General features: G+C 42.3%; 2 protein-coding genes across 9 annotated transcripts in view; one reads left to right on the top strand and one right to left on the bottom strand.

Annotated features, from left to right (window-relative positions):
* Positions 1–6,020: 6,020 nt before the first annotated feature.
* Positions 6,021–17,044, top strand: RNF146 (ring finger protein 146). Of its 7 annotated transcripts, XM_059467834.1 has the most exons (4): positions 6,721–6,758; positions 7,377–7,497; positions 11,593–11,745; positions 15,267–17,044. In XM_059467834.1, exon 4 carries the CDS (start codon positions 15,268–15,270, stop codon positions 16,324–16,326), a length of 1,059 nt encoding a protein of 352 aa, XP_059323817.1. In that variant the 5' UTR covers positions 6,721–6,758; positions 7,377–7,497; positions 11,593–11,745; position 15,267; the 3' UTR covers positions 16,327–17,044. The 7 variants fall into 7 exon arrangements, with proteins under 7 accessions (XP_059323814.1, XP_059323816.1, XP_059323821.1 ...); XM_059467831.1 differs by lacking the exons at positions 6,721–6,758; positions 7,377–7,497 and adding an exon at positions 6,021–6,142; XM_059467833.1 differs by lacking the exons at positions 6,721–6,758; positions 7,377–7,497 and adding an exon at positions 6,109–6,340.
* Positions 17,032–24,167, bottom strand: part of ECHDC1 (ethylmalonyl-CoA decarboxylase 1) — a 43,923-nt gene continuing 36,787 nt past the window's right edge. For both annotated transcript variants that reach the window (XM_059467840.1, XM_059467839.1), the window contains exon 6: positions 17,032–22,289. In XM_059467840.1, the coding sequence (XP_059323823.1) occupies positions 21,884–22,289 (406 nt within the window). In that variant the 3' untranslated portion in view covers positions 17,032–21,883. The remainder of the gene's footprint in view (positions 22,290–24,167) is intronic.

The following is a 24,167-nucleotide window of genomic DNA, read 5'->3' as shown; positions in this document are numbered from 1 at the left end:
CCTCTAGTGTAAAAGTAGGTCCTTGCATGGAAACTATATGGTAGCTCATATTGTTATACTAAAATTACAAATCTAAACTTCCATTGATTCTGTCTCCGTATGGACTTTTATACCTACTGAGCACTCACCAGCAGGTAGTTCAGAGGGTCTGATCCATAATGTTTGAAGACTTTGCTAACTTTGCAATAAAGTGTGGGTGTTTTCAAGCATTTTAATATAGAGTTCCTCTTTTCAAAAATGTAATTCTGAGTTTGAGGCCTAAGTACTGTGCAGTTTCCCAGAAAACACGACCACAAATCACTCTAAGTTTTGTAGTTGCCTGCAACAGAGACAGGGGTTTGGAACTACAAGGAGCAGTTTTAGGTGTCAGGAACAGCTTTGCAGGCATTCCTTCTGTAAGCAAGGAGTCTGGTCAGTGCAACATCTGGATCAGGAGAGACAGCAGTACCTATACTATATCCATTCTTTTAAGAGCTCAGCTTCCCCACAGTTACCACATACCATCTAGTGATACAAAAGGAAATTGCAACTGCTCACTCACTATTTTTTTTAAATTGAAGATGAAGATGACAACAACATTTTTTATAGCTTGCTTTCCTTTCACTAAGGTAAAATACAGTATGTGTGCACTATCTTCTCCTTGTGATTAACTGTTTTTCCATAGATCAAGAATCTTGTGACTCCGGCTAGTTTTCAGGATTTCATTCCTGAAGATGTATGATTCTGCAAGAATTTAAGCTTCAATAAAATTAAAATAAAGCCTGTCTTATAGCTACAGATGGATATTTTATGTGCAGTTATAAGTTACTGCTAAGTCCTACAGATGTAAAACTTGAGGCCAAATTAAAAAAAAAAAAAAAAAACAACCAAAAACCAAAATCTAACCTTATAAATTTTGTAAGTATCATGATTTTGAAGATCCCCCAAAAATTTTTTTAATGAGTTTAGTCACTCCCCTGGTTGACAGGGAAAAAGTCAAAGAGAAAGGGATTAAAGTGATGATGAGACTAAGGCACAAGATTTACTTTTGGGAAAAGAAGGCTTTAATCCTGCAAACTTGCTGCCTGGAAAACTAAAATATTTAAACACACTGTATTGTAATGCAATAACTGTTTTGTGGTGGGATTCTTCTGCTTGTCTGCATCACCATATGGATGACTTCAATTCCACAGCAACATATACTGTGATATGAATTTGACAGCTGGGATAATGGAAAAAGTCAATGTTTACTTATTGGCAGAAGAAAACGTTACCTTGCCTGCCAACTGGGGCAATAAAATAAATTTGTTTTGTATGCTGTGTGGAATTTTTTAATGCCACTAAATGAAAACAAAAGAATCAGGATCTCTCCTTGGGAGTTCACAGACAGAACGGGTACAGATACAGCAAAAGTAACAGATTGAGAGAACTGAGAAAAAGAACTCACCCTGAGCTCCTCTTCTCCCACTCCTCCTCCTCAGCATCATTCAGCTTCCTGTTTTTAAAGCAAAATGGAATTGTTCTCATGACTAACCAGCACAATCCTTCCAAAACTGTTAAATAATAGCATTTTTGGCAGAAGTTACTACATATCTAGATTATTTAAGCAAAATACAGATATTCCATGAGGTACAGTAGTTGCGTTTCCATACACCAATTCGGCCTTTAACTGACACTTCGTTCTGAATCTACAAAGAGCAACTGTAAATCAGTTTAGATACAGTGCAGCAGGACTGTAAATGCAGATTGCTGAGACAGGCATAAACCTCAGCAGTTTCTAGAGAGTCAAAATGAAAAAAACACTTGCAAACCCAAAGGGGCTTTGGATTTCCATCAATCAGCTTGCATTTCATACATCATTGGCACAACCACAGTTGCATTTCAATAGAGTTCAAGTGAATATAATTTTGTCTCACTGACACCATCTTAAAACACTCACAGCACAAGGGATAAGCTTGTGCCTTGGACTCTGAAAAACTATAAATATCATTTATAAAAAGAAGTAATCCTGGAAAATTTGTGTATCTTAGTTTTTGACGACAGTATGACATTTATTACTTCAATGAAAATGGCACTGCAACATGGGGATCGCCTGCTGTAGGACAGCTTAGAGGAAAAGGCATGCAGGGAGTGATAAGCAACAAGGGATTCAGAAAGGAATGTGCCACTCAAGCAAAATCAAGATTGTCTTCAGTACTTTTACACATTGTAACTAGAGTCTCATCCCCTCTCTGGCTCCTTACAAGGAGCACACAAGTGCAGGGCACTGCCAACTTTACACCTTCTCTGGACTTTACAGAAGTTTGCTGAAGGTGCAGGAGCATGGAATTGGCATGATATCACACATCATCCACTCTTTTGCCCATAGTGTTAACTTACAGCAGTTTAGAGGTTCTCCACACCAACTTCCCAAACTGTTTTGATATAAACTGACTCAAAACCACAGCAGAAAGAAACTGCTTATCTCCCCTCTCATCTCAGCAGCACCAAGTGCAGCAAGGATTGAGCTCTTGAGGAATATAAAACGTTGGCACATCTGCAAAGGTTTACATAGTATCACATAGATTTTAAGAAGCAGAAAAAATGCTTCACATGTGGATTAATAGTTCTCCACCATCACAGCAAAATATTAATAGTGGGACTGTAGACACTTAACAGAGAAAGTGATGTTCTTTAAAAAGTAGTCTGACAAATCTTTACTTTTCAAACCACTGTATTAATTAATAACTTAGTGGTGAGCAAAATACATAAATTTCATAGTGATGACATTGTAGACCACAATAAAATACACAAGGAGAAACACAGCAGACAACAGAAATGTGAAGCAAGTAGATGTAGAAAAGGTACAACTGAGGTGGTTTCAATTGTAACAGACAGGTACAAAGTAATAGGCATAAAGAAAGCCATCAGTGGAATGAACAGGTTGTGTCCATGCCAAAAACAGAAACACAAAAAATTATGTTTAAATAATACCTGTTCTGACTGGAATAGGAGCTGGTAATATGGATTGATAGCCATGTAGGGAACATTTCAGAAGGTATATTACTAGAACTGATCCCCTTACTGTAATCTATTCAACTAGATACCCCTTCATGCTTGTTATTCCCTAAGTCTAGTAAGGTGCAATGCATTTCATTATTTGGTTACTGTCATTGGCACTGTCTGACATTGCTTTGATTGCCATACTTACTCCATAACTCATGGACTGTAAAATAAAATCTTTCATTCACAAGCACATTTTCTCAGTCCATCTGCAGCTGCAGTGAAACTCACAAGCCTATCCATACACAGCCAGAGACTTCCTTTTTCCTAAGTACAGTCTTCCCAAGGTGTTGCCTTTCTTACAAAGCTGCACACAGTCAGAGTAGCTTTGCGTGAACTCTTTAGATCCCATAAGAGCACAAGCCTGCTTTCTTTTTTTAGGTCATGTTCTAACAGAAACTGACAGGAATTTGGCCTCAATAGCTTCCACAGGATCAAGGTCTGGTTCAGTAAAGGATTAAGGCTATTGTTGCTGAGCACACACTGCCAGTAAGAGACCTTTCCTTTCTCTAATCTCTATTCTTTGACTCAGCTTCACACAGAACTATCTAAATAGAACATAGGTCACCAGGTAAATGCTTATCCTTGGATGCAAACACGTCACATTTGTTAAAACCAGTGCAAATTTTGGGTAGACTTTTCTGAACTTTTAGAAAATAATAGGTGATTTAACAAAATGCATTTCTTTGTAGGCACACAGTTTGTGCTAATTGGGAGTGGGGCTGCAGCTGACCGTCATCCCCAATGGGCTCCAGCTGTGAAAAGCAGGTGAGCAGCATTGAAAGCAATGGAGTGCCCAGGTGCACTGACCAATCACCAAAGGGAACAGAGGGCACACAGGTGCAGTGCATGAACATGAGGGGTATAAAAGGTTGGGCTAAAGAACAAGAAGGGCAGATGCTTGCAGCCTTCTGAGGTGTTATAATGTTATGCTGTATGGGTAGATACCTGAAGCTGTCTGATGTGGTATGGTGTTACTCTGTATGGGTGAATGTTAAAGCATTCTGAAATTGTATGGTGATACTTACTCTGTATATTGTGGCTGTCTAGACTGCAACATTTCTTTTGGTATGCCTGATTACACTTACAATATAGTATTTTTAGAGTTGTCTTATGTTGTCTGATGCTTGTGATTTCCATGGGTTTAAAAATCAAAAAAAGCAGCCAAACAGTAGTTTTAATTTTAACAAGACCTTGGGTAGACAGTCTGCACCTTGAAGCATTTAGTTTTCCATTTAGGTGCAATGAGTACCTGGACACACAGTACTTTCCCTGTCTAAATACCATTCCAGCCTAAATGATGTATGGATTATTGTTTCCCATCCTGCTTTATTAAAATATTAATACAGCAGGCTTCTCAATTGACAACAGCAGGCAGCACACATCTCCTCCCTGCTGAGGAGCAGCTCAGCTTTGGGGTAGTCTGACCCCCCAAAATTATGCCTGGGTCTTGCTCATGTCCCTCTCCACATATGGGTGACGGCCAAAACAGCCAAACCTCTGCAGCCACCCAAGCATGGCTGGGTAATGCACAGAAGCATGAGGCATATGCTTGACTACCAAGCAACCTAAATTTTCAGGCAAAAAATAAGCTGCAGTTTCTCTGAGCTGCAGAATATGCTCCTGGAAAGGCCAGCAACTCTTCGTACCTCCTGCTGAATCCACTATGTGGCCTTATCAGTGGGAACAAGGGCAACTGCAACCTGCCGTCACATTAGTCAAGCATGGCAGAGCTGTGCAAGTTCATCTTCCCCAGCACTGCCACCAGGAACAATGAATCCCAAGGAAGCGTGCCTGCCTACTTTTTCTGGTCAGAAAGCTCCAGGGAATACACACAACTGAGGCTCCCCGTCATTTCTGGTGTATTTGGTTTGTGTGGCAAGGTTTTGGTACTGGCAGGGGCTTGGGGAGGGGGCTACAGTGAGAAGCTTCCAGAAGGCTCCCCTGTGTCTGACAGAGCCAGTGTCAGACAGCTGCAAGATGGACCCAAGGTTCAGCCTGTCAGTGACAGGGGTAGTGCCTGTGGGATAACAGATTTAAGAAGGGGAAAAAAATCTGCACAACAATTTCATTTGACGAGTGGAGTGGGAGTGAGAGCAACAACTCTGCAGACCCCAAGACCAATGAAGGAGGATGAGGAGCTGCTCCAGGCACTGAACAGAGATCCCCCTGCAGCCCGTGGTGCAGACCGTGGTGAGGAGCTGTGTCCCTGCAGCCCAGGGAGGGCCATGGGGGAGCAGAGATCCACCCCAGCCCATGCAGGACCCCAGGGCAGAGCAGGTGGGTGCCCAAAGGAGGCTGTGACTCTGTGGGGAGCCCGTGCTGGATCAGGCTCCTGTAAGGATCTGTGGCCCCGAGGAGAGAGGAGCCCACACCAGAGCAGGGTTGCTGGCAGGACTTGTGACCCTGAGGGGGCACCCACTGGAGCAGGCTGTTCCTGAAGAACTGCACCCCAAAAAACCAAGAGTGGGAAGCCAAAAATCAGCTTGGAAAAAAGGAAGGCAAGGGTAGTGTTTTTAGATTTGGTTTTATGTCTCATGATCCTGCTCCGATTTGACTGGTATTAAATTCATTTTCCCACGTCAAGATTCCTTTGCCCATGACGGCAATTCGTGAGTGATCTCATCCTGTCCTGATCTCGACCCACGAGCCTCTCGTTGTACAGCCCCTCCCCTGCCCAGCTGCGGAGGGCAGTGCCAGGGCGGCTTTAGAAGGCGCCTGGCGTCCAGCCACGGTCTGCCCGCCAGAAGGCGGCACGACTTGGGCGGGGAGAGGGACACCATGTATGGAGGCGGGGCCCTCCCGACCGCCTGGCACCTTCCCCCACAGGGTACAGGCCGGGCCCTTCCACTTCCCCTCAGCGTGGGTGCGGCCCGAGCCGCGCGGGGCCGCCATGACACCGCCGCGGGCCGGGGCGCGGCCTCACGCGCCCGGCCCCGCCCCTGGCCCCGCCCCCGCCGCGGCGGCGTCACAGTGGCGCGTTCGGCCGCCCTGGCCCGCGCGTGACGTCGGCGCGTCCCGCGGTCCCGGCGGCGGGGCCGGAGGGAGCGGCAGGTGGCGGCGGGCGGAGCGCAGCGGGCCCGAGCGGAGCCGAGCCGAGCGGCGCGGGCCGGCCCGGCGGGTGAGTCCCCGCGCCGCCGCGGGCGCGCCCGAGCTGGAGCGGTCGGGGGAAGGCGGTGGCGGCGGCGGAGGTCTCGGCCACCAAAGGCCGCTCCGACAGCGCCCCCTACACGGCCGCCCGGGGCCGAGGCGGTGCTGCCTCCCCTCGCCCCTCCGCCGCCGGCCGAGCTGGAGCGGGCGCCGCGGCCTTCCCGTGCGGGTGAGTGCCCTGAACAAAAGGCCGGCTGAGCTGGGCTGAGCCGAGCGGAGCGAGGGGCGGCCGCCCGGCGGGCAGAGCCCTGCCCGGTATTGTTTTGGCGGCGGGGCGGGCGGGGGGTGTCGCCCGGCGCCGCCCCGCCCGCGGGGTCACGTGCCGGGTGTCGGGGCTGCGGAGCCCCGTCGGGAGCCCTTCCCAAGGCCCCGCTCCGAGAGGCTGGCAGGGAGAGCCGGGACCGCCGGCAGAGCCTCCCGGTCCCTCCTGCCGGCCAGGCCCCCTTCCGCGGAGCCGTGTCCCTGCAGGAGGCGGCGCAACCACGCCGGTGCGGAGCGAGGTGCGCGCAGAGTGCCTGACCGGGCCCGGGCTTAGGCTGGACTCGATGGCCGGAGGTCTCTTCCAACCGTATCGGTTCTGTGGTTCTGTGAGTCGGGGGTTTCGTTGTGCTGGGCAGTAAAATAGGTCAGGAGCGTGAGCCGTGGCGGCGTCACGCGTGGCGGAATGCCCTGGCCGAGCCGGCGCAGCGCTCCGGTGTGTGTGGCTTGGCCCCTCGGTGTCCCCGCTGTGCCCGGCCGGCCTCGGTCACTGCCGCCGCCGGCAGCGCGGCGCGCAGCACCCGGACAGAAGTAGCTAAGGGTTCCTGATGGAAGTGCTTTTGTTGCTTTGTGCTTGACCGCCTCGGCTCAAGTGTTTGCTTTGCATCCCTTCGGAATGTTGAAAGGGGACGTGAAATGTGAAAGCGGGTCCCGCTTTCGGCGCGGAACGTGTTGCCGCCACTGAAAAACATTAACTGAATACGAGGGTTTTGTACAAATAAGACGATCGGAATGGTGAAATAGTTAAGCTGAAACTGTGGGGGGGATTTTAATCTTAGTACAGCTTTTCAGTGATATGCCTGAGAAACGCTGTAGGGTTTGTCACTGGGGTATAATATGCAGTTATGTATTAGCAATTACAAGGAGGTGTAGGGAGCAGAGCTTTAAAACGTTTTGCCTCTGTCAGGTTTGTAATACTAAAAATCCGATCCTTCTTGCTTTGTTAGCTGCTGCCTCTGGACGGTGGGCTACTCAAAAATAGATTCTGAAACATCTCTAGAAATGCGGTACCAAAAATTACAGCGTGACATAGTATTGAAGACATGCTGAAATCTGAATCTTCATTTGGTAATTTTGAATAAATCTTAAATATTGAACCCTTTTGCAAGAACTTGCTTTATAGTCTTGTGTGTTTAATAGTGTAGTTTCTTTCCAAGTCTGATGAAGTGCCAGTTGTTTAAATTGCTATAATACAAAATCTGTGGTGAGTGGAAAAAAAAGTTTGTTCTTGTTTCCTTCAAAATATATTGCATCAATTTAGATGTAATTGAATTGTCATTTATTTAAAGAGATGGAACTGCAGTATTTGTATAGCCTATTGAGTAGTGAGCCCCTGGAAAAGTCTTCATATTGAAATTGATTTTTTTTTCCTCTCTTCTGTGCATGTTAATCAAGTCTTTATATATGCATGAAGAGATGTCCCTGTATTTATTTGATTTTCTGAAGCATTGGTAACTTAAGATGAACCGGTTTCTGCTGCATTTTTGCACGCTTTTGCTTTTGAGTGAGAAATTAACATTTTTCTTACTTAAATAGATTGAAACAGGATATATGCTCAAAATCCAAGGTCAGCGTTCCAATTGTAGCATAGGGAACAACCTCATTTTCAGTACATGTAGCATTTTAATACTGAAATGGCTGACTGTTCTGCACTTGACTATTCTTCTATGATTCAATTCCAAGTGTAGATATAAGTGTTGGGGTTTACTAATATGCAGTAGCCAGTGATAAGGAATGACAGGCAACCTGAAGCCTCATCACAACCAGCAATTTCTGAGAATATTCTGAGTTTAAGAAACAGGTAGAAAAAAGTAGGCAAGCAGGGGAAACAGTGAAGTTATTTATCTGTTGTGCTATCCAGTACCAGGGACAGTTTTAAACACATCTGATGAGACTCAGTACCTTGAGCTGGTAGTGTATTGACACTAGCAGACCATCAGACAAGAGAGTGATTTTTCTTATTAGATAAAACAGCTGCCTTCTTTCTTCCCACACTGTCTGGCTCATGGTTACTTGTGGGGAAGGGCAAAATTCAGGGAATGACTTTCCCCTCCTATCCACCAAATGAGTTAAAAATTGGGGAGCTTGATGGAAAAAAAATCCAAGTGTTTAATTACAGAAGAGCATTTATTCTTGTCAAAGAATGCTGTTACTCTGCTGAGTTTTCAAGGGAGGAATTGATAAATTTGTGAGAGCTATTTTAAAATAATGTGTATGGAGTTGCAGTATTCCTAGATTTCTGTTATTTGAAGTAAGACTCATTAATAGGCTGATGTTTGTTGAATTCACCAGTGTTGCACTTGTGTGTTTTTAGAAAGCTAAGATTTTACTTGCAGACAAAGCTTAAGACTATGGGTAACTCTTCATCAATATATAGGAGCTGGCTTCCTAAATATGTATGCTTCTGATTTTGGTTTCAGTGAGTTGGTTAGTTGTTAGTTGGGGTGAGGGTTTGTAATTGTTGATTTTTTTTTTCCTAAAGGAATAAGGGTGGGAAAATTGTGCTGTTGCTGATAATTTACTGGGTCTCATAATTTAACGAGCACAGTTGGCTGAACTGACTAGAAATGGTTTCATTCTATCTTGACCTAGTAAAAGCTTAATATTGTTCTTAAGGAGAGCCTGAAGTCATTTTGGGACATAGGTCTGGTAGGAAGTCCACCACTTCAAATTCTTAAAGCGTGGAAGAAGTGGACGTGACTCTTCCCAGTAAGCATCCTGAGAGACTTTCAAGGGGACAAAGAGAACAGTTCCATGCTGGCTGAGCCTCGGTTTGGATGGGGATGGTCCTGACCAGTGACACTGTCCTTCTGTCTGTTGCATCTTTTAAAGTTTCAAAATCAGTATGTGGTAGGATGCAGGCGTTTAGGAAGGGATTGCTGCAGATAGCATAACTCCTCATGGTACAGGAAAAAGGGAAAATTAATGCTAAGTATAGAACACAACCCTTGCCCAGGTGACTTTAAAGGAGGAGTCATCATCCAAAAAGGGGCGTGTGTGTAACCACAAGGGTTTGTCAGTCCATTTAGTAGAATTTTCAGTACTGGGTTATTAAATAAGTAGCAATGACATGAAATATAGAGGTTATTTGATGTCAGTGTGTGAACTAGTTCTTTTCAAGACCTTTGCTGCAGTTGGAAGGTTGCCTTATCACAATCTTGTAATTATGCCTTCCTTAGATTCTTCTAGGTATAATTACGTATCTTGAATGTGTGTATGCATTTTTTTTTTACTAACAAATATCTGAGAACTGACCCAGCCTTTTTCTGCCATCTCCACATAGCATTTGGCTTTATGATGTGCTACCTCTAGTAGTGCATTATGAGAGGGAGCAGATAAAAGGCTTCCGGTGATACCTATTGAAGTAACAGAAAGCCAGCTCCAAGATGAAGGACTGAATACCACACCCAGAGCATCAAGCTTGTTGCAGCTGTCTCTTTGATCATAGAAAATATAGTATCTTGTCTCAGTGGATTAGTAGAGCCACAATTCTAACACGATTGCTGCTCTTGGTTTCAGATTGATGTGTGAAGAAAGGAAATCTGCTAGAACTATGAGGGGAGAAAAGGTGTGGATGGGCTTGTTAATTTTTGCATTTTTCCTTTGGAGCTCATTCTAAAAATAGCTGTACAAAATGTTACATGGAGCTCAGCTATAAAGAAAATAACATATTTGAGTAATGCTTCATGCACTGAAGTCATCTGAACACTCTGATATTAATGATAGATATTCGATCATTTGATAAAGGGCTATAGCACAGAGCACTGTTGTGCTCCATCTTCTTTCAGGGACTTCTCACTTCCTGACTTTACTTGACTCTTACATGTCTGCTCTGCACTGTATTTATGCTGAAATGATTCTTTCCTTGAACAAATTGTGACATTCTCAGGTCTACTTCAAATAATTTCTTTATATAATGTTCTGCAGCAACTGGAAACTGTAGTTCAAGATGTTTGACAATCATCCACAAAGCTACAGACCAAAAGGAAGAGGTGATTCCATAGCTCATCTGTCATTTTACAGAAGATTTGCTGAAGGTGGTTCTCTTAGGTCAAGACTTTCATGATTAGGTTGTGAGAATGCAAGAGTGATGGTCTTTCTTCCCCTTCTGATTGCAGTGATGGTCTCTCTTCCCCTTCTGCAGTTTGCAGATTCCTGCTGTAGGAACTTTTAAGGTATTTGTTAGGCACTTAGTGATTATTAGGTTTGTGTGAAGTGGTTGGTGGCATTCACCAAATATATGACTGACATCATCTGCTAGCCTGAAGAGGGGTATATTACCTGTGAGGTGTGGAGGCTGAGTTGCATCCTTGTCCTCTTTTTTAGAAACTCTTTGCATTGTTGAACCTTGGAGCCCATCAGGACATTTTAAAGAAATAAGTAGAGGAAGGTCCTAATTAATTTTTGTTGTTTATTTACCTTGACAGGTATCAAATATAGGTCATAGAGTTTGTTTATAAGCTGGTATGAGGACATACAATTGTAGGTTTATAAAGAAGAAAGTGCTGAATGCTCTGAGGTTCATTCATTAATGATGCAATGATCTCTGTAAAAGAGGATGAGGATTCAAAGCTCTGCGCCTTGAAATATGAAGAGGCAAATTTCTGATTGAAATATGGGGGAGAATTCGGGGAAATCAGCTGTTCGTGCACACTGCTTTTCCTTAAGCATCTGATACTAGTCTGTGTCAGGATAACACACAGAGCTAGATGGTCCTTTGGGATGGTATCAAACAGACAGTTTTATAAAAAGCTTTAGGACGCCATTGTGACTTTCTAAATTTCCTAAATAGAAGGGATCATTTATTAGAGGTTAAATTTGCATAAATGTAATGTGCTCCAAACTTTGATCTTTTACTCCTTTTGTGAGGTCACTGTTTGGAAATGAGCAATTAACTTACTATAGTAAAAAATAATTTCCTTTTATAATGCTTAAAAAAAAGATGATTTTTTTGAGACAGACATCAAAATAAAAACTGTAGATCAAAATTGATGGCTACAAAAACTTAAACAGAAGTCCAGTGATAATTTTATTGAAAATAACATACATCAAGTAAATAAAAGCATTGTAATTTCCTTTTTGTAACAGAACCGTGGCATTGTACTTTGCTTGCTCGTACCTCTGGACAGCATTGTAATGGTGCTGTTATTTGCTTTCTGTTAGTTTGCAGGGAAGCTGAAACGCTGTAGTGTACCACTGAGCAGGACAAGTCAGGAATGAGCCAGCCTTGGGAAGGAGCACCTGCCATCCTAGCTGGAGACGTCTGAAGAGAGGACATTTCAGTCTTCATGCTTCAGTAGAAATTACTAAGAAAAAGTAAGCTGTTGTTTTGTTAATGAACTTAAACATGTCAGCTCCTTGATGGACTGCTTACTTGGAGTTATAATTTGACCTGGAATTTGAAGTGGTTTTGTGGGAATTTACATTTTCTTCCATTAGAGTCTAAGAAGGCCTGGGGTCTTTTCATGTAATTGTTACACATCACCTCTTCCATACTTCATGTATTGATGAAGGACCCATAGCTTAGAAATTACCTGTATTATTTAATATTGCCAATAAAAACCACAAGATGTGGGATCTTGTAAGATTTTGGCCTAATTCCATACTGTTTCCGTCAGTTTTAGGCTGTACTTGTTAAAATGCAGAGTTCAGGTTCTTTTTGGTCCCTTATTTATACCTGAATTGAGGATCTAAATACTTAAAATAAAATTATTTTTAGAATTATTCCTTGTGTTTAGTTAATTCTTAGTCAAGTAGTCAGTAATCAAGAATATGATTTTCTACGATGCCAGGAGGGTTTTAAAGGGAACCCAGTCCCCCCAAAAATAGAGCTTTCTTATTTGATAACAGTTCTGATATAAAGCCTGTTTTGATTGAACCTTGTTACAAAATATTACTTTTAATTTCAGGAAAAACACTGTGTGGTCAGTTTTGTTTAGTTCTTAGTGAAGTTGCAGTGGAAGTGCTTCCACAGCCATAACATAGCAGAATAGCAGTCCAAGATGTTTGTCCTCGGTTCTGAAGGATTACCTCTTCAGTAAAATCCTACATGTATGTCCCTTACCAGCTTGTAAACAAACCCCATGACCTAGATTTGGTATTAAGAAGGTAAATTAAAAAAAATAGCATCATGCTTTAAAAACAAAAAGTGAGACAGAATCCGTGTAGTTGATATAAATCTTCAAGTGTATAATTGTCCTGCATTCTGAGCACATGCAACTGCAGTTGTGCTTATCGTATCAGAGTTTTATGTTCCTGCAGAGCACTTTTAGAGATAAGGGTTTGCTCCTCCCGCTGTATTCATTTTATACATAACATTTTCCTTAGAGTCATTAAAAATCAAATAAGAATTTCAAGAAAAAGCATTTACTCATTTTCATATCCTGCATTATTATCTTGATCTAAGGGACCCCAAAGATCCCTCAAATTAATGGGTGACCTATTGAGCACAGTTCAAATGTTAGCATTTTTTGCTTTCAGTAAACAGGTGAGAACTTTTAATCCTTCTTTTAGTTTACCTCAGGGTAAACTCTTTAGTTTAGCTCATGATATCACAATTTGGTTTGTCATAATGCATTGCCTTTTGATCCCTTTATTGAATTTTATTCACCTCCAAAATCTTAATTATGTAGGTGACTTGTGTAGAAGTTACTTACCTACAGGTTGTTTTAATCTTTTCTTTCACTCTGAAAAGATAATTTTATAAAGTGTATTCAGGGAGAAGCATCCTTTTGTAAAACTGTAGCATGGAAGTCAAAAGGTCTGCTGCTGTGCTTTTTTTGCATTGTACTATCTCATTGTGGGGGCACTTGACAATTAAGATCCTTTCCCTCAGCCATGGTTAGCAAAAATCAATCAATAAATGGATTTCTCTTTCAGCTCTTCTGTTGTGAAATGATGGTTGGGTTGTGTTTGTGGTAGTCTGAAATCTCAACAGACTTTGTTCTCCCTTTTTCTAATAAGTTTCTTCGTGTAAACCCCAACATTTGCTATAAAAATCTGTTGTAAAATACATCCTCAGAAGTGTGCAGCTTCCAAAAAGCAACTTGTTCACAACATTGTTAGAGTAGATCTCACAGATGTGTGCTGTGCAGTAAAATCACAGTTGCCAGCTGGAAGGTAATGCTGTGTGTGTATCTGGCATGCTGATTTAAGAACTGTTATGCAGATTGGTCATTAATCTCAGAAAAAGAAATTCAGATATGAAACTGAAATGTAGATGGATACAATTTTGTGCTGCTTCAGGAAAAAGTATTTGAGCTGTAGAGCTTTTAAAACAATTATTTGATAAAAAAAGGATTAAAGAGGCACTGGTCTTTGAAGAGGAAATTTTAGTGATAGAAGGAAACAGACAGCATACAGAAAAATGTTTTAAGTAAATAGCACACAATACATTTTTGTAAAGATAAATATAGATACTGAGGCATAGGTTTTTGTTTAATCCCAGCATATATCAGTGGAAGCTTTTACAGTAATACTAGGCATTTTCTCTTGAGGTTACACATTTTGTTAGAAATGTGTATAACATTAGAACAGGCTGTCCAGGGAGCCTGTGGTATTTCCATCCTTGCAGATTTCAAAAACCCCAGCTAGACAAAGCCATAGCTGGTCTCATGTAGCATTGCTGTTGGTGCCATGTGGAGCAGGAGACTGGACTAGGTGACTCTAAAGGTCCCTTTTGGCCCACATGCTTGTGGTAGCTTTGCATGAACTATTCCTAGCTGCCCGTACAACAAAGACTACTTCCACTGAAAGGCTGTTTTGTTGAATATCAGTCTTGAAGTTTCTTGGGGATTTTAAATTAAAAAAGGCACCTTTTTAGGCCCCATTCCCCAAAGCCTATTCTCCTCCCTCATTTGGTATCTGGTATTTGGTTTTGATTGTTAATAAATAAAAGAAAAATTACCATGAAACAGACCGTGAAAGATTGCCATGGCAAAAATGTAGTTGAGAAGGCATTTGCATATTTAGGCTAGAATTTTTCAACTGCTTAAATCCTACACAATGCCAAAGTGATGCAGTTTTGCATTCCCCATTCTCTTACAGTTACAAAATCATCTTTAATAACAGAAATAAGATATGGCTAGAAAAAGTAAAGGCAATTACTTCACAAGCCAGTCAGATCAGAGTTGTGTGTCTTCTACAATACACTGCTGCTTCTGCTGGTCTGCAGTGATTCCTTTCGAGAGGTACTCCTATCTCAGGGAGTTCACTTGATGTTTAAGGAAAAGGAGTCCAGGGTATCTTCTGAAAAGGCCACCTCAGTTTTCAGATCTGGTTCTTTTTGCATCCCTGTGGTTGCTCTGAATTCAGTTTGAGGGTAGTGTACCATGGTGGAAGGGAACTGAGAAACAGAGTGGGAGAACTCTTCAGCTGGGTGCTGCTGTCAGGCTTATTTTCTATTGTGTAAACCTAGTCTGAGATACTGTTCAGGGAGTCCCTTAATCAAACAGATGATCACCTATAGTCTGAAGAGAGATTGTTTAAGTTCAATTTGCAGCTATGTCACCTCTTGAGGAAAGAACCAAAATTTCTTTAAGGAGGTACCAGAGTACCTGGTTGGCTGAAGGTCCATTCAACTCTACTTCAGGGAGTGAACAGAGGGAATTCCAGAGTTTGTTTTCTGACTTGGTATGTTAACATGCTGCAAATTAAACAGATAAAAGATTGGTGATCAGCAAAAGAAATCTCAGTGTAGTCCATCATCTCAGGAAACAGTAACTTGTTTAATTTGAAGTAAACATCTTGTTGTGTGGATTGTTGAGGTGAAATGTGATGCGAGGTGCTAGTTTAAGTTGACATAATAAACTGATTTAAATTTCTTTGATCCTCTACAGGATGGCTGGCTGTGGCGAAATAGATCATTCGATCAACATGCTTCCCACAAACAGGAAGACAAATGAGTCATGTACCAATGCAGCACCTTCCCTGCAAGTCCCTGAATGTGCTATCTGTCTGCAAACGTGTGTCCATCCAGTAAGTCTGCCCTGTAAACATGTTTTCTGCTATCTGTGTGTTAAGGGCGCTTCTTGGCTTGGGAAACGATGTGCACTCTGCCGGCAGGAGATTCCTGAGGATTTCCTTGACAAGCCAACCTTATTGTCACCTGAAGAACTCAAAGCAGCAAGCAGAGGCAATGGAGAATATGCTTGGTACTATGAAGGTAGAAATGGCTGGTGGCAGTACGATGAACGTACCAGCAGAGAGCTGGAAGATGCCTTTTCCAAGGGTAAAAAGAGCACTGAAATGCTAATTGCTGGTTTTTTATACGTGGCCGACCTTGAGAATATGGTTCAGTATAGGAGAAATGAGCATGGACGCCGCAGAAAAATAAAACGGGACATAATAGATATACCAAAGAAGGGAGTGGCTGGGCTGAGGCTGGACTGTGACACCAACACTGTCAACCTGGCACGAGAGAGCTCTGCTGACGGTGCGGACAGCACGCTGACTCCAGGGGCTGCAGCTGTGCAGCCTCTAGCAGCCATTTCTGTGAGGCCCCTACCTGCACTGGATGGCCAGCTCGTGAGCCCTTCGACGCCGTCACCTGATGCAAGCAATTCTCTAGAGAACTCTTTTGCCCAGTTGCAAATAAATGGAGACAGTCTGGCTGAAAGGAGTCACAGGGGAGAGGGAGAAGAAGACCACGAATCATCATCTTCTGGTAGGGTGCCAGCCCCTGACACCTCTGTGGAGGAGACCGAATCGGATGCCAGCAGCGACAGCGAGGATGTGTCTGCCCACCTTCAGCAACACCTGTCCTCTGGTCAGCAGAGACACTTGAGTGCTGCTGCGAGCCAGGCAGGAGCAGATAGACCAGGGGCAGGGGGTGGGGTGGCAAACACAAGTGTAAGATCTAGAAGGCCAGATGGACAGTGCACAGTCACTGAAGTTTAAATCTAGAGCCATGCGAAAAAAAATACTCAGTTGTAATTTTCTGTAAATTTTCTGTCCACATTGGCATTGCACTCAAACCTAGCAGCGTGTTTGGTGGGAGGGTGGGGTGAAGGGGAGAAAACAGATTTGGCCTGTTTTAACTTAAGTCTCTTAACATGTCTCAGCTGGAAGACTCTTAACTTTAGGAAACTGGGTTGTCCTGTTAATGGTTTGAAAGCTGTTTAGCAATGCCCAGTTTTCTTGAAAATGTCTTGTGTTTATTTTGTAGCATTTTCCCCTTGAAGATACTCTATCCCTTTTTGGCCAATGTATATCTACTGTACAACTTGAATTGTCTTCATTATCTGACTGTTGCATTAAGTGTCTTACTACTTTCTGCATGGATTGATGTATGAAAAGAACACTAAAGCTGTGTGGAATCAGGCAAGGTGTTGGGTGTGAGCAGGATGCTTAATTTAACGTGAGAAAATAGATGTGAGTTTGGAGTTAAAATGTGTTTTTACTAGACAAGAGCAATCATTTACCTTCTTTCAATGGAAATGTAAAAATGCTGTTAACTTGTGTTGGAAATCCTTACCTTTACACTCTCCATGGCTTTTTCACTGGCTTTGCCATCTAGTCCTTGTAGTTTTGTTTATTGAGATCTTTCTTGATCTGTCTTGTTTTTGTTACAGAATTTATAATTTAATAAAACTACATTTTATCAGTAACAATCTCAGATACGTTTCCAGTTTAATTGAACTTGACTGAAGGAATTTCAAAGAAAATGATCATAAAGCAGCTTCCCATGTTTACCACAAGGGAGGACTAGTTCTGAGTGGCATCCCTGACTGGCTGTCTCTCAAACACATCGGCTGTAGGCGTCTCATCTTTTACTGAACAATCTTGAGTTGCAAGCTTAATACTCACACAGACATCTGACGAGCTGATTAACTCACTTCACTGTTGATGGCAGGCAGAATTACCACACACAAGCCTTATTTTAACAGCAGAAATGTTGATAAAAGAGGGTAAGTTATCAAAGTTGACCCTATAACAAAGGACATGGATATTACAGCTGTTCTTCTGTTCATACAAAAACAGCATGGCAGCAGCACAGGAATTGTAGTTTTGTGCTTGTATTAGCAGTGTAGCATTTCAACAGACTTCTGAATGTTAGAAGCCAGATCTTGAGAAACACAGCTTGTCTTTTATCTCTCTGTTCTTTAACAGTTTTTTAACATTTTTTCAGACTGAGAAACAGCATTAGTTGATTCTGGACTTTATTTTAAAATAAAGCTAATTAAACTCCAATTATTAGTATCTGTATCTCAGAACAGAAAAGAACAGTAGCTGATACATAGGTAGTACTGATCTTAAGACAGAAGTTGCTTTAAGGAAACAACTGTTTGAAGGGAATTAAAAGGCTGACTTTTAAAAATGGTAGACTTAAACATCTGTAACGTTCTTCTTAGTGTAATGATGGATGATGTGTCTGATCTTGGACAAAGTTGTGCCCCTCCTCTGCTGCCTACAGGTGAGATCAGTGGGTCACAAAATGGCAGGTGAGACTAGGATGGAATAAGGAAGATTTCCTCCATTCTCAGTTAGGAATAATGCTCTTGATCACAGATTGTCACTATAATCTTCCAGTCCCATAAGGAAATATGCCAATTACATGGACTTCAAGAAAGAAACTGGATGGAATGCTTTTATCGCTGTTAGTTGCTAGCTGTCTTATTTCTCTGATTGGAGTTAGTATGCAGTGGCTCTAACCAAAGGATGACTTTGTACTACAAAAGCCTTCAGGAAGAACACTTCAGCTATGTGCACATGCTTCATGTGAGAGTATGGGTTGAAAAAAGCAAGAAAGAAAATAGAGGAACAGGACTCACTATATGCTTTAGGATTTACAGCCCAGTCTACAAATTATTCTATCAGTGATTATCCTTGGGGTTTTTGACCCAAGTAAAGACTTCAGCCTCACACCCATGATACTGCTTTTGGCTCCTGTTGGCTGACTGCAGCTGTGAAACACTAAAATTAGTTAAAGTAAGGCTGGTAAGACCTTAATAGCCAGACATCAGAGTAGCAAATGCACTCCCCAGATCAAGCTAGGGAAAAGTAGCAACTGATAATTCCCATCTTATAGTTAAACCATTACTTTCAGTAGGAAATGTGTTCTCTGTCCATTTTAGCAAAGCCACAGCCACACTGCATTATGTGGTTGACTGTAATTCCATGCACTAAATGATTTTCAAGTTGTGCAGCATAGCCAGAAAAATGCATAATGGAGCAGAAGGGAAAATGAGAAAGGAAATTTAAATACTATAAAATCTACAGCATTTCATCATTTCCAGAACAGATAACCACAGATACAGGAATCCTATTTCATGGCTAAAAAAAATATAAATCAGATAGAGACCCAAGCATTCTGCAAGAACACCTTGCTTATCTAGACTGACCATCGGGTAAATATATTTTTATCAGCAGCAAATAAGATAGAAGTATGTGTATTGCAAAAAGTGATCTCCAGTATCCAACCTTTACAGGCTTGGTACAGAATCCACACTCCCATTAAACCCTTGGGTTGGCCCAGTACACAGAAGAAAAACAAGACAGACATTTCACAATGTAATAGGAAACTTAGTTTGCTGAGGAGGAAGCTGGCAAACTGGCCCCTAGGAAATACAAAAGCTGGCATGCTATTTAATTAGGGGACTGGGACTATCAATTTTGATGTTTCTAATTTATTTTGCGCATTTAGTGCTTGTTTTTAAACCACTTCAAAAGGGAAAAACACCCCTGAGATGAAGCTTGACATCTTTAACAGTTGTAAAGAAAATACAAACATTTAAAAACTGCTGGTTAAAGATATTTGCCACTTTAAGATGATAAGAAAGTATTCTGTGAAATAACGCATTTAGGTTTCAAATGGGTAAAATGGGATTCCATTTCATCTCAGTCTGGAACTTTCATCCTAGCACTCATGTTAATTTAGCTGGGCTGGTTTTTGTATGAAGGGCTCTACTTTTATAGTAAGAGAATATGGTATAAGACTACCCACAAAATCCTTGATCACAGCCTGTAATGTTCTTCAGAATGTCCTGTACCTATGCTTGGTATATTTATGACACCAGCAATATGGGTTTCCATAACCCTCTCTGGAACAGTTCTGAATGTGTCTTGGTGTGTAATAGTTAGTTATTTGTCCTGTTTTCTTAGAAGCAAACATTGGCCTTTGATACAAATCAGAGAGGGTGGCTGGGGAAATACATTTGCTGAAATGAGAATTAAGCTCATTGTCTATAAATCAAAATGGAAAGAGATCCCCCAGAGGTGTACTTACCATTCACTAACTGCCAGCACAGATCTGGTTCAAAATGTGAAAGAAACCAGATTCTGCCTTTGTCCTACAATTTCTTCCCTCTCGAATTTCTACAACCCGGTACACAGAATACACTTAGGAGCCTAATATGCCAGAGAAAAAAAGATTCAAGGGTCTTACTCAGGTTCTAAGTAATTTTCACATCAATTTTAAAAACAATAACAGTATTAGTAATGGCACATTTGTTCTCGCTAAAAGCAAAGACATAATCAGTTGCCCTTTAAAACTCTTTTTTTGACTCACAACAACATTATGTGCTATTGCTTCAAAAAGTATGGACTGGAGTGTGCCTTGAAGGTTCAGTGATGCTGCTGTCTGGAATCCCTCATGAGTCTTGAGAAACTTCATGAAAAGCAGAACAGCTTCACTACTTAACAGTCAAAAGCTGCCTGATTATATTAAAGCATTTGCTCTTCTGAGGTAATAGTTTTGAAGTTCTTTAGGGCATGGGAGAGAATCCAGCTACAGAGAAGTAACCACTGGGCTACTGGATAAAAAGGAGCCAGGGGGAGAAAGGCACAAACTAAAACACTATTCCCCATGTTCTCATTCCTGTGTCTTCTCTAACCTGAAAGAAAAATTTGAACTTTATTTTTGGGGAAGAGAGATTTTAAATCTTCGTCTATTAGCACTCCAGATACTAAGGCAAAGATGCAGGATCAACAGGGGGGAGGTAAGTTCCGTATCTTCTCTGAGATGCCAACTCAAAACACATCCCTTTCCTCAGCATTTCTCTTGGTTGCTTCATGCTATATTCATTGCTGTGAAAAGCACACAGTAAAACATCCACAGCAGATCACAGAATCTGCTCGAAACTTACAGAATCTTAACAGGCAATCCAACCCGAATTCCCAACACTGATTTGTCCCCAAGTCCTCAAACATATGCAGTTACCTCACTGTCTAAAACTCAGGACTCCTGCCACACTAGAAATCATAACATGGATTTCCATCCAAGATACTGCCTAATTTTCTTAAGGGAGCTCGTTCCATGATCTTGAGCTAGTTATGTCTGGTCAGAGCAAGAAGGCATGTCAGTAGCACAAAGCCCAGAGCTTCCTTCTCTACATGCTTCCACAGAGTACTCAGGTCCTTGGCTCAGATCTCAGTCCCTGCTGGATTTAGAGACAAGTGCATCCTAACCAACAGTACAGGAAACTCTCAGTCACAGATATGTCTGTATGGTTTTGCTCTTACAGATGTTATTTTTAAAGCAGGCACTCTGTCAGTTTCTAATTTCTAAAGGGAAAACTTTCCCCACTGAGTTATCCAATTACTTGTATAGTCACTGGCATGAAGGAGAGACTGAGTTCCAAACCTTCTAGTAAGCCCAAATATACCCTACCAGTAAAAATGCATTGAAGAAAGACATAGACATATCCACTCACATCTTACCAGAATGCTGAAGAACTCACATCACCCAGTCACCTAAGGACAAACCTTTTTGGGACATGATACATCATTGCCTTCCAAGATTTCAGCCAGATTCTGTGTAAAGAACCAGGCCAGCAGCTTTGCACAGGTACAAGATATGGGAATGTGCAGATGCATGTGTGGGTAGTTGATTCCTTGAGCAGCGAGAAGACACCAAAATACATTTTAAAGCCTGAATCAGTGATAGCGAATGATTGCTAAAATTTTCTCAGTAACTCAAAGCTTCTCCTGTAAAAGCACCATTAAAATTGAAGGATACTTTCTCAGCAATTGCACAAAGAACTAACTAGAATGAAAAAATAAAAGCTATCCTCCCACTAGTAATCATCTTTTCCAACCTGCTTAAAGACATTGGTTGAGGAACTCATATTTTGCAGCTTTAGATGCACCTGTTCTGCAAATGAATAAACCTCATATCTTTGAAATAATTAATCTCCATACTAGTTAAAAACCAAAACAAAACACCAAATAAAATAATCTTCAGCCTCATACCAAATGAATTATAGTTCTATTTTCAGCACAGTATTTACCTTTACATAGTAATTTTACTAATCTCGATTCAGTGGGTGATTAGGACAGCAGAGAATCTGCCCGGGATTTCTCTGTGGTTGCACACCAAATATGCCTGCCTGACCTAAATGGCAGGAATGTTAATGCCATTTTAAATAGACAAGTCCTTAAATGATTCAGCTTAACGGCTGCTTTACTGAAAGCTTTGTTTGCAAAAAAGTCAAGCCCATTTCTTATGCATAAACCATCATTTATGTTTTGGTCTTCTCACCAATGCTTCCAAGTTGGCAGGCCCACCCCATACAGTTCCAAAAATGTCCTTCTCTGTCCTTAGGGCATCTTCCAGTGGGAGCTCTCTTGCTGCTGTCACGACCTTTTTCACGGCCCGAACGACGGCGGCCGGACCGTCCGTGTACTGACTGAGCCAGGCGCGGGCCTCTGCCAGCGCCGCGGCTTCATCCGCGGAGGGCAGGGTGAGCTCGGCGAGCCCCAGCCCCAGCGCTCTCTCGGGGCCCACCCGCTCAGCCCCGGCCAGCAGCTGCAGCGCTGCCCCGCTGCCCACGAGCCGCACCAGCCGCGCACCGCCTCCCCAGCCCGGCACCAGCCCCATGCGCTTGTGCACAAACCGAATCTCACTTCCAGGCGTCATCAACCTGTCAAGGAAGAACACAGAGAGGTCAGTCCATGCATGCACTGCCTTTTGTTTTCAGCTCGATAGCCCCTAATTTTCTATCTTCTCCTCCCCTCTGCTTCCAGAGGTGGATACAACTTGACAGCGTGCTCATTACAGCCGGAGCTGGAGCATCTCAATTTTTACATCACATGGTGTCCTAACTGTAGCTTTTGGCCCTTCTCAAAATTAGAAACAGATGCTGCTACAAGTAAAGATTCTTAGTGCCCATACTGATACATCTAGTCAGTTCTAAAAAGTGTTGAAAACAGAGCTGCAGAGGACATGTTACATTTATTCACAGTGCCACACGGCCTTGCTAATTCATCCATAAACCAAACGGGTATTGGTAAAACCCAAGCAAACTAACGTACAAAACATTTCTCAAGAGGATAGATGTGGTCTTAGTGCTGATCTGAACTGGGGAGGTTCTGTCAGCACCATGGTGATTAAAGCATGGGTGGGGCTTTTTGGTTCTGTATTTTAGAGATCCATGTGAGTTTGATTTCTAATTGCTCATTCATTACAGAAAGGGAAATCGGGATGGATGCTCAACTTGTGTCTCACAATGCACAACAGAATGGCTTTCTATTTATGTCTGCAGTGTGTAATAGAATTGCTCCCCTCTACAAGGTAAGTAATATTCTTCCTTCCAAAGATGTCACATCTTTCTCTTCTATGCTTCTTTTCTACAGCTTCTCACCTCCTTTACTTAAGAACTCATCCTAGGGCTCATTAAGCTATCTCCCTGGAGGAGCTCTGCTGCAGCAGATTGTTCTGTCTTCACACAGTGGTCACACTGACACACGTTAGGTTAATGGAAAAAACCTCTAGAAATAGAAACACATAGAAAAGATGTACAGAAACAGACCAGTGCTTGCTCTTTCTCAAAAAGATGTTCAGCAGTGTGGTTGCTTGCTGCAGATTGTAAGGCAAAGGATGGGAATTACATTTGTGAAGTAGATTAGCTTCTACTTCAAGCACTAATTGGCTTTTTGAAGACAAATCTTGTAATACTGATGTCTACACACAAGTCTGTTTTCTAACCATGCAGTTTTTGATAGTGAAAATACCGAGGTGCACAGCTTTGAAAGGGGAAAGAAAAGGAAAATGCAATTATTTCTAGGAACTCACTGTTCTCACATCTGCTTAGTTATTGTTAATTGTACGTTTGCTTGGTTGCCTCATTGTTAACCAGAGCACCATCAGCATTCATGCCACACTGTACAGCATCAGAACTGAAGAGCTTACGCTTTATCCCAGATCCAGCACAATGCACAAAAGCAACAGCTGACAGGCCAGATTGCATGAAAGCCTTTTTGTAGAGATAGCAGGGGAAGGTTGTGTGACAAAAGGAAGAAAGCAAAGTATTGCAGGGGAGGAAAGGCTTTAAGCTAACATTATCAAGTGCTTCCAGACCCAGCAAATCCCAGGGAGCTCAGGTCTCTTCTCTCAAAAGAATGATTTTGCAAGTATTCCAGAACTCCTTTACTGGCTCAGCTTACTCTGCAATTTGCTCACACCCAGTGTCCCACTAGAAAAGCACTAATGAAAGCATTATTAAGGGTTTAATTCTAGCTGTGCTGAGCAATGTCAGGCACTAGAAAAGAAAGGGTCATAGGCAGGTGGGCATCTGATGCTAGACAACCTGTAGGACAGCCACCACAGGTCATGGAGGCCAAGTTGCACTTGTACATTGAATCTGAGATTGCTTCAGACAACCTTTAGTATGTGGGAAGGGCTCTGTTTCCCTGCAGAGTCTTCACCCCCCTAAGAGAAAACTGAACCAAACACAACGAAAGTAAAATAAACCACTGACAGCTTAATTCACAGGGAGACTGAGGCTGCAGCTTCCAGAACC

This window comes from Ammospiza nelsoni, chromosome 3, assembly GCF_027579445.1.
Source record: "Ammospiza nelsoni isolate bAmmNel1 chromosome 3, bAmmNel1.pri, whole genome shotgun sequence".
Lineage (NCBI taxonomy): Eukaryota > Metazoa > Chordata > Aves > Passeriformes > Passerellidae > Ammospiza > Ammospiza nelsoni.
This window is presented reverse-complemented; position numbering and strand designations above follow the sequence as displayed.